The sequence below is a fragment of the Silurus aristotelis genome, assembly GCF_946808225.1.
Source record: "Silurus aristotelis genome assembly, chromosome: 7".
In the NCBI taxonomy this organism is placed as follows: domain Eukaryota; kingdom Metazoa; phylum Chordata; class Actinopteri; order Siluriformes; family Siluridae; genus Silurus; species Silurus aristotelis.
This window is the reverse complement of record NC_139580.1, coordinates 29911608-29922386: the sequence shown is the minus strand read 5'-3', so window position 1 is coordinate 29922386 and position 10779 is coordinate 29911608. Positions and strand designations below refer to the sequence as shown.

At 35.5% G+C, this 10779-nt stretch overlaps 1 protein-coding gene across 1 annotated transcript in view; it reads right to left on the bottom strand.

Moving 5' to 3' along the window:
- Positions 1–3577: 3577 nt before the first annotated feature.
- Positions 3578–10779, bottom strand: part of LOC310729348 (von Willebrand factor A domain-containing protein 5A-like) — a 31182-nt gene continuing 23980 nt past the window's right edge. The window contains exons 18-23 of the mRNA XM_083547455.1: positions 9916–9948; positions 7376–7393; positions 6561–6587; positions 5280–5419; positions 4124–4247; positions 3578–3892 (exon numbers count right to left, since the gene is read on the bottom strand). Coding sequence (XP_083403581.1) covers positions 3813–3892; positions 4124–4247; positions 5280–5419; positions 6561–6587; positions 7376–7393; positions 9916–9948 — 422 coding nt within the window. The 3' untranslated portion in view covers positions 3578–3812. The remainder of the gene's footprint in view (positions 3893–4123; positions 4248–5279; positions 5420–6560; positions 6588–7375; positions 7394–9915; positions 9949–10779) is intronic.

Below are 10779 nucleotides of genomic sequence, written 5' to 3'. Positions count from 1 at the left end.
GAGTGGCAGTCCAGCTGTAGTAACAGTAATATGATTAAATAATATAAATCATATAAATACCTACAGGATTTAAAGATCTTAAACCCTCACTTCCTGCTATAATACTTTTGTATCTTTTATCTATGGATGTCTATGTGAATGTCTGAACTCATCATGCATAGCATAGCATAGCATAGCATAAGATAAGATAAGACTTTATTAATACTGAGGAAATTCTTCTATCAGAAACTGCTCCAACAAAAGAATGCAAACACGTAATAGTGTTACAAATTATAGTTATGAAAACAAAAAATATTGCACATATTTTATCTGAAGCATATTGCTAAATAATAACATTGCTTATATTAGTTTAAATCCAAGCTTATTACATGTAACCACTATTCATCATTAATATAGTATAATACTCAGCTTTGCAAAGAACTCGGTTCAGAGAGTTCAGTCATGATTTAGAGTAAAGTTTAGCATGTATAACGTTTGGCATAAAGCATATAATCAAAAAGCTTGTAAATGTAATATGTTATAAAGGCCAGTGAGGAGATAATGATAATAGATTAGGTTAGGGGTCAGAGAAAATGGCAGTTTATATAAAATATGTAAAATAAATATATAAAATAATATAATATAATAAGTAAAAAGGCAACATACATTAACTATACTCAATCAGCATATATGCAAATATATTCAAAGCACAAGTAGAAACTTAAGTAAAAAATCATAAAAATATAAAAATAAATTATATAATGTATATAAATATATAAAAATATAAGAAATGAGAAGAGTAATAGGGTAATAGGCACATCATCAGATAATAAAGAACACAGGAGAATAGCTGCAAGAACTTGTATAAAGTTTCTTTTCGGCTTCTCCCGTTAGGGGTCGCCACAGCGGATCCTCCGCACGTTTGATTTGGCACATGTTTTACGCTGGATGCCCTTCCTAACGCAACCCTCCCCAATTTATCCGGGCTTGGGACCGGCACTAAGAGTGGCTGGGGATGGTTCCCTGACCGGGAATCGAACCCGGGTCGCAGCGGTGGGAGCGCTGCATCTTAACCACTAGACCACCAGGGGACCTGCAAGAACTTGTATAAGAGATCTAATGTCCAAAACACACAGGAAGTAAGATGTTTCTATCAGAGCATGAGCTTGAAGACGAGATTTTAAGAAAAGGTGTGAATATTGTGGGTGATGTGATTTGTTGAATTGTTGTGCAAAAGTGCACAATCAGGGGATTTTTTTCCGAAAAGGTCACTATCCACTATAAGCCACTATAAGATTATCAGTATGTATAAACTTACCAAAAAACATGTAAGCAAAAGGTGGGATATGCAAAGCCTCGTAAAATTATTGGTGTATGTGAATTGTTAGGAAGGAGATATTAGAGAAAATATGTAAATGTAACTAGGTGTGAGATATAAAAAGTGAGGATTTTTTTAATATAAATTTTGCACTCGCACGTGAAAGCTGACGAATGCCATTGCTGCCAGGATGGTTCTCTCCCGAGAGCTCCATTGGACAGGCCTGAATTGACTGCATATTTCATCCTTCTCATTCGTGACTGGAAAATGTCTTCATTTGGTTTGTTTCATGTACTATTTGAAGTTTTGACACTTATTGGTAATTGATCATTGATATTTTTAATTGTAGCCAAACTGCAGTGCAGACAGGAAAAAGCTGTAGAGTCACACTATGACCCTGCATGCTCCATTTGTCCACACATGGTTCTTGCTTTAATTGTTCGAATAACTGCTCCTTACACATGCATGCTTTTGTGTTGTCGCTTAATTCATTTAAGTTCAATGTTGTATAAATAAAAGGGTTTTGTAATGATACATTCATTTTTTTTCACAGGAACAAATCATCGAGATTAGACGTGAATCAATTATCCGCTGCCTCATTCTTTACCTTGGATAACTGATTCATGTCTAATCTCGATGCTGTGTTCCTGTAAAAATATATAAATTAGAAGATCTCTTTGAAGATTGCCTGGTGAATTAGGTTTTTCTTTTAAATAATACAGTTTAGAATGTTTTACCAGTGAATGTTAACCCTTAAGTAGAAGAGGGAAGGTAGATGAAGGGGTGGATCTGTTCTGATCAGTGATGGCATAAAGAAACCTTGCAAAAGTCCAAAGTTAAATCTTCTGGAAGAATAAACCAAATGTTTATCTGTCAGTTAATCAAATTAAAGGGTTAGATCACCCCAAAATTAAACTTCTGTCCTTAATTAATCATCCTCATGTCATTCCGAACCTCGTTCATCTTTTGAACACAAAAAGAAATTATTGATGAAATCCCAGAGCTTTCTGTCCCTCCATAGAGAGTACACAGCTGGCACTTTCCAGGCCTAGAAAGTGTGTAAAGACATGTTAAAGGTAGCCTACATGACTCCAGTGGTTCAAACCAGTATTTTATGTGAGTGCTTCGTTTGCACACAAAAAAATTTAACACTTTATTTAGAAAAGTTAATCTACAAGCCACGTTCACAAGATCACCATGACGCATGATTTTGTTGTGTGAACATGTGTTGAAGATTCATATTTTGTAAATAAAAAGTTAAATCATTTTTTGTGCAAACAAAGCACTTCCTTCGCTTCATAAAATTGAGGTAAAACCACTGTAGTCACATGAATTACTTCAATCATGTCTTTTACAAACTATTTGGGCCTTGAAAGTGCTAGTTGTGTAGATACCACCTGGCTCTGACTAGTGAAAATATCTTGTTTTTATGTATTGTTTGCTCTATTTTATGTCTGTCCAAACAAACAAATGTGATATATGGTGCATTGAATGCACACACACACATAATAATTTCTCTCACTGTGGTTTTCTGGAGTCCCAAAGCTTTAGAAATGGCTTTATAACCTTTTCCAAAATAATTGATCTCAATTACTTTCTTTCTCATTTGTTTCTGAATTTCTTCGGATCTCAGCATGATGTCTAGCTTTTGAGGTCCTATTTAAGAGATTTCTTGATGTGAACAGGTGTGGCAGTAATCAGGCCTGGTGATGGTGAGAGAAATTCAACTCAGGTGTGATAAACCACAGTTTTAACAGGGGGGCAAACACTTTTTCACACAGGGCCATGTAGTTTTGGATTTAGTTTTCCCTCAATAATAAAAACCTTAATTTAAAACTGCATGTCGTTTTCACTGGTGTTATCATTTACTAATATTTAATATTTATCAAGTATAACTGCACTGTCTCAAAAAGTCGTTTTATTTTTATCACCTCAAAAAAACAAAAAAAAAACAACTATGACAAAAAAAAAAAAGCCTCTCTTAGATGGTTTAGGGCTGATGGGTATCAATCTAATTTTGTAGCTAATCAACTCACCATTCCACAAACATGTGACATCAAACATGTGCTTTGTGGTTCTCTAATGGTGACTACTTGATCCTATAATCATTTGGATTCTACAACCATTTAGTTTAAAAAAAAAAAATCTCGCCTGTCAGCAAGAATTAACTCTTCATTGTGATGATTGAATAACTGCATCTGCAGGTGAGCTTTGATCAGAAGGTATACAGGTTATATTTGAAGTCTGGTGCTATTTGGAGACTGAAATGTAAATGTAAAGTTTGTATTTAAATGTTTATTTTATTTTATTAGTGTAATGCAATTGACAAATATGTATACGCAAATATGTTTATGCACATGTTTATTATTATTTATTACTATAAGATAATCAGGTTTCTATAGTTTTAATGTTATACTGGTTATTCAGATGCCATCACCATCTTATATGATGTTAAGAAATTACAGAAGAAAAGAGAAAAGATGCCAAGGCTTTTGTGTGGAAGAGGGTGAAATCTTCAGAGCCCAAGTGCATCTTCTTTAATTTGACAACCCAGTAGAGCATTACCTGCTCGTACACAGGCTGACTGGTTGACCACTGAAAGACACATACACATACACATCATCATCATCATCATCATTAATATAATTTTATCACCATAACAGTGAAACATTGTACATTGTAGTGTGTTACATTTGGTTGTGTAAATATGCTTATTAATCATATTTTAGCAAAAACCGTTTCAATAGAAACATGGAATCTTTCAAGAAAAAGTGTTTTAGAATTATTTCATCCCACAGTAACTTCTTGCACAACAGAACAGTTTACCTTTCTGACTGCGGATCCACGCCACTGCTTTCATGGCCAAAAACTGCCACTCAACCTGTGCATCGATCTTAAAGCCATGCAACCAAATCAGAGCCAGAAGTGTAGCCCAGACATCTGGCTTCACCTGAGCACAAAACCAAATATTAATCAATCATATACACCAATAAAGGATAAACCTTTAGATGTGAACTGAACTGAACTGAGACTCCCGCACGCGCACGCACGCGCACACACAACTGTGTGACTGATCTGTACAACCTGGATTCAAACACACAATCATACTCACTTCACACATTCGTGTTCAGCACTACTCATATTATATCACTTCATTACTCCAAACTGTTTACATGCTGTTTTTGCACATCTTTTTTGACTGCTGCTATTACTCTTTTGCACAACATTTTGTTTACATTTTTGTTTAATTACAATGTTCACTCCTGTACTCAGTACTCTTTTACACACTGCAATGTGCAATATAACAGGGTTACTGGCGGCACTATTTTGTGTTTTGTGTATTTGTCTTGTACACTGTCTTGTATTGTATTTGCACTGTTTGCACCAGGTTGTACACGATGCACTTTATGTGGCGAAGACACTTAATAGTCCTTAGCTCTGTGTTTTCTGTGATGTAGCTTTATGTTGTTAAATGTAGCATCAGGGTTTTACTGTGTACTGCGTCAGTTATACATGGTTGAAATAACAATAAAAGCTTCTTGACTTGATTGAGATGCAAGTTGCTCTGGCTAACAGCGTCTGTTTAATGGCGTAAATCAAAATAGGGGGCTAAAAATCTTACAATCACATTTTAATTACTTCAGTTAATGTTGTAAATAGGCAAAACAATATATTACTGCCCAAATACTTACACAGGAAACCAAATAACAAAAGTGGTAGGGGATCAAAATTTGGAAAAATATTTACTTTATATATATATTCATTAATACATTATCAAATGAAGCACTGTTTTATGTCCTGAAATATAACCTTTCTTGGGGGAATACTATAAGCAATATTTGAGTTATATATATATATATATATATATATATATATATATATATATATATATATATATATACACATATATATATATATATATATATATATATATATATATATATATATATTAAACACAGACACAATATGTGTGTATAGTAACCTGTGCAGGAATCTGCCCATTCAGGTCTTTTTCTGTCCTCCCAAACACCTTTGCCAGTTCAGCCTCCATTTCCCAGCAACCTGAAGCCTTCTGGAGGGAGATAAGCTGCAACAATGGGTCCTTTGGAACCTCAAGAGATTCTGCAGAGATATTTGAAACGATGTAGAAACAAATTGATCTTACTGAAGAAATAGTATAAAAAAAAAAAAAAAAGGATCAGTGGCGGGCGGTCAGTGTCAGTAAAACCTTCTCTGCTGGTCTAAACACTTTTAGAAGCACTGACCTACATTTACAACCTAAATTCTAATATTTGTTCCACGAAATTGTATTAATTTATTCCCAACAGTTTATTCTCTTCATTTCGTAGAGTTTCTCTCGGCTGCACTGCTTCCAGTACGTGTATGTGGATGTTAGATTTTTTTTTTGTCCAATCAGATTTCAGCCTTTATGTGCTGCCATGTTTATCTAATCTGCCCAGAGCCTTCAAAGTGTGCTGCTGGCCTTTTTTTTAACCACCGTCTCCTTAAGAAATATCTTGGTTTCTTTAACCAATCAGATTTCAGATTCTCCTGAAAGGGCAGCTAGCTGGCTCAGAATAGCATCAGCATTTTTCTGTCCTCTGATTGGTTGGTCAGAGGGAAACTGTTACAGCCGAGTTCGACTGGTAAAACACGTGTGAAGCTCTACACACGTTAATACATCAGAGTTAGACTTTTTTTATGCCTACGGAGGAAGAAAAATTGATTTGGTTTTGGACACAATACATTTGGAAAAAAAGCTAGACATGGTGAGGACATGTCTCAGCCCGGGAAAGGGTTTGTTCTCCACTTCCAGATCAGTGAATACGAGCGGTACCACTGGATTACAGCCTCTGGGGGCGCTGCACATTATGAGTCTGCATCTTGGGTGAGTAGGTTGGATTTTGTTTACATTTTAATGTTTTTATCATGTTATTACACAAATATTGATTGTGAACTGCTCCAGATGTTGTAGGTGCACAGTTGTGGTTGTAGTGTAGAGGTTTGGAGTCTTAACTGGGTTTGTTGCTTTAGTAAAATGGTTTTCACCTCCATATGTGAAACGTCTCTCTGTAAAGCCACGTGTTGTTATATTGCGTTTTTGTATTGTATTGATGGTTATAGTGGTGGTATTAAGAGGTGGATTCATTTGGGTACGTCCCCACTGAAGGCCCAGGTACCAAATGCACGGCCCGCCACTGATTTATTTTCATATTCATACAGTATATGAGCGCAGTCCTGACATGAACATGCTGAACATTACCTGGGTTTATGTCAAAACCTCCATCACCTAAAGCAATGGAAATTATTTTGTGTTTACCACAAGCATTGAAGATTGAAAGTAAACTTTTTACAAAAAACATTATGATGCTACAACTACATTATAATAATTCTGTCTGAAAGTGTTTTGTTTTCCAAATTAACTCTGATAAAGTAAGAATTCTTTAAAAAAATTATTTTTATATATCTTTTGAAATGCAATAACCTAAGTACTAACAGAAACTAAAATTTGTGTAACCTCCGGTATATTATGTAACACTAAATGGTAAAAAAATAAACTTCTCTAACATATATATGCCTTCACTTTGAGGCATGCTGTTACATATTTAATTTATGTTACAATATTACATTTTGTACACTGGGCCACATCAATTATTTTTCTATAACAGCACAGGAATCTGTTATTCATTATTTAATTTGAATTCATTTTTCACTTCAGTCAGAATTTAACATCTAATTAGTTGAACTTGATTAAACATTTACACTTACTGTAACCTTTTTATTTGAATACACGTTACTAACAAAGTCAGAAAAAAACTCAATGTGCAGACTTACACTCTACCACTGGGAGAAATCCACCAAAACAGTGAAAATAAAAACAATAAAAAGGAAAGCAAAATATTAGTCACATATTCAACACTGAGTATGTAGAGCTTTCAGGGACTAAAACGTTGATTTTGGTGCAGCCCTAAATACAGCTTCAAAAAGATCTATAGATTGTTTGAAAAATGAGTTAACAGTGCTTTTCTTTTCACTGGCATTTATGTATGGTGTATGAAATGCAAATATTTAACTTACTAGCATAATCTGAAGCACCTGCAGGCACACCGGAAAAAAAATAGAATCAGAAACTATGAATAAGTCAAGTCAGTAAATTTAACTATTTAACAACTACAAATTAGAAATTTTAATATTTTGTCATGTTTCACACTAATTTAGTTGTTTATATTGCTTATTTAGTAAAAAATGTTTAAATACAGTAAACACAACTACTTTGCTAAAGTTTTATGTTGAATTAATGTTGATGTAAATGGTTTGCTTTTGTTAACTAATGTAAGTAAAGTAAAGTTTAGGAAATCTTAATGTTATGAGTTACTTGTACTACAATAACCACAGCCACAATTCTGACACATTGGTTAAAAGACCATGATTTCTCTTAAAGATTATAACAAAACTTGCAGACCTTTACCATGGTGTGAAATCACTAAAGCTTTATATAAGATCTTATGTTTGTGCAGTATTTCTTTTTGGATTGTTACTGGCATTGTGTTGTATTTGTAATTAATGATAATACAGTGGAACCCGGTTATGTCGCCGGCGTAGGGGTGTGCCAAAAAGCGCCGAGATAACCGACAATCGAGATAAACGAAAACCAATATGGCGGCAATATATTAACGTGCTTGAAATTTATTTATGTACATGATGGCTGTTAATAAATAAGAATGTACATGCACGTGTTTTTGGAGTTTTTTTTTTTACACAACAGCGTTGCAGCGATTTGTTTGATGAAGGCATGCTATAAAAATGTACATACATGTTTGTTTACACCAAAAGGCATATGTACACCAACTAACAGCAGAGATTTACCAGTATACAATACAAACCACCATCGATTCTCAAAACAAACCTTTATTATATTCTCCAACATTGCAAGCACAAAGATCGCTCACAAAATCACAAAAAATGTGCGGGGTGTAGTTCGTTTTTACAAAAAGCTAACGAGTGTCAACATTAAATTCTCGAGTCATTTCACTCTGACACACAGCTCTGAGTGAGTTTTTCTGCGGCTGAACAGTGCTGTCTCACTACCGGTGATGTAAAACTTTCTATAAGACGCGTCTTATATACGCAAAAATACTGTAGTGAGATGGTGACGTGGCAAAAGCCAGCGATTGGTCATGCGGATAGAGATAACCGACGTTAAGTGGCAAATTTGCCCCCCCTTGTGCTAGATATAGTGAGGAAAATACGTATTTGAACCTGTCCACCCCATACAATCAGTAAGAATCCAACTACTAACATGGCCAAGACCAAAGAGCTGTCCAAAGACACTAGAGACAAAATTGTACACCTCCACAAGGCTGGAAAGGGCTACAGGGAAATTGCCAAGCAGCTTAGTGAAAAAAGGTCCACTGTTGGAGCAATCATTAGAAAATGGAAGAAGCTAAACATGACTGTCAATCACCCTCAGACTGGGGCTCCATGCAAGATCTCACCTCGTGGGGTCTCAATGATCCTAAGGAAGGTGAGAAATCAGCCCAGAACTACACGGGAGGAGCTGGTCAATGACCTGAAAAGAACTGGGACCACTGTTTCCAAGGTTACTGTTGGTAATACACTAAGATGTCATGGTTTGAAATCATGCATGGCACGGAAGGTTCCCCTGCTTAAACCAGCACATGTCCAGGCACGTCTTAAGTTTGCCAATGACCATTTGGATGATCCAGAGGAGTCATGGGAGAAAGTCATGTGGTCAGATGAGACCAAAATAGAACTTTTGTGTCATAATTCCACTAAACGTGTTAGGAGGAAGAAGAATGATGAGTACTATCCCAAGAACACCATCCCTACTGTGTAGCATGGGGGTGGTAGCATCATGCTTTGGGGGTGTTTTTCTGCACATGGTTTCTCAGAGACAGGCCAGAAACCTGAGTGATCTAGAGAAGATCTGTGTGGAGGAGTGGGCCAAAATCCCTCCTGCTACAGGACTACAGGAAACGTTTGACCTCTGTAATTGCAAACAAAGGCTACTGTACCAAATATTAATATTGACTTTCTCAGGTGTTCAAATACTTATTTGCAGCTGTATTATACAAATAAATAGTTAAAAAATCATACAATGTGATTTCTGGATTTTCTTTTTAGATTATGTCTCTCACAGTGGACATGCACCTACGATGACAATTTCAGACCCTCCATGATTTCTAAGTGGGAGAACTTGCAAAATAGCAGGGTGTTCAAATACTTATTTTCCTCACTGTATATTAGGGTTCGTCGACATAAAAGAATCGACATAACCGATTAAAAATGCTAAGACAAAGCGAGAATTTGGCAGTTCCACTTGAAAAACGTCGACTTAATAGGGTTGGCGAGTTAACCGAGGTCGAGATAAGTGGGTTCGACTGTAATAAAAAGCTTTTCTTCAGAACTGAGATTCCTAGTCCAAAAAACAATTCTTGATCTGTTCAATTGAGTCTTAGTAAGTAAATTGTTTAGATTAGAAGGATGTCCAAACTTTTGTAAATGCCACAATTACTTTATATGTGCTGCAAATATAAAATGTGCATTAATATGCAGAAAAAATATTATACAAAATAGTGGTTAGGATTAAATATTACCTGGAGCACTCATTGATAAATCGGGAACCATACCTGTATAGAAAGAAGACATATGATGTGTCAATCACTGTGTTATTTTGCATTGACCAGGTCTGGTCTCATCAAATGACAACATATCTACGGGTTTTATACTCCATAACAATAGCATCCTGTCTTTAATCACTGTAACACTGCAAATACTGTACGTTATTACCAAAGCCAAATCAACAACATGATGTGTTATATAGAACTGGTGAGCTTCTTCTCACTATTATTATCTCCTCGATATTTTTAGGTCACGTCCCTAAACCACCCAAGATGGCAGTTATTAAGCCCCTTATTGAGAAACCTAATTTGGATGAAATTACAGACCCATTTCAAACTTTCCATTTATGTCTAAGCTTTTAGAAACAATTGTGTATGTCCAGTTCTTCTTCTTACTAGAAAACAATATAATTGAAGAGTTTCAGTCAGGTTTCAGGCCCCATCATAGCACAGAAACTGCTCTAGTTAAAAATCACAAATTAACTTTTTTTTAACTTTAGACCAAGGCTGCATCTCTCTGTTATTTTTACCAGACTCTATAGGTCGTGACTTTCTCAGAGATTGCTTACAGAATTACATCAGCATTCAGGGAATGGCAACCCTAACCCCAACCCTAACCCTAAGCTGGTTTAAATCCTACCTGTCTGATCGTTACCATTTTGTAGAATTAAATGAAGAACTATTCAGGTTAATGCAAGTAAATTATGGGGTGCCACAAGGTTCAGTTTTAGGTCCCCTGCTTTTCACAATATACATGCTTCCCTTATATATAATTAGAAGGCATAGGATTAGCTTCCATTGTTATGCTAATGATACCCAGCTATATATATATATATATAT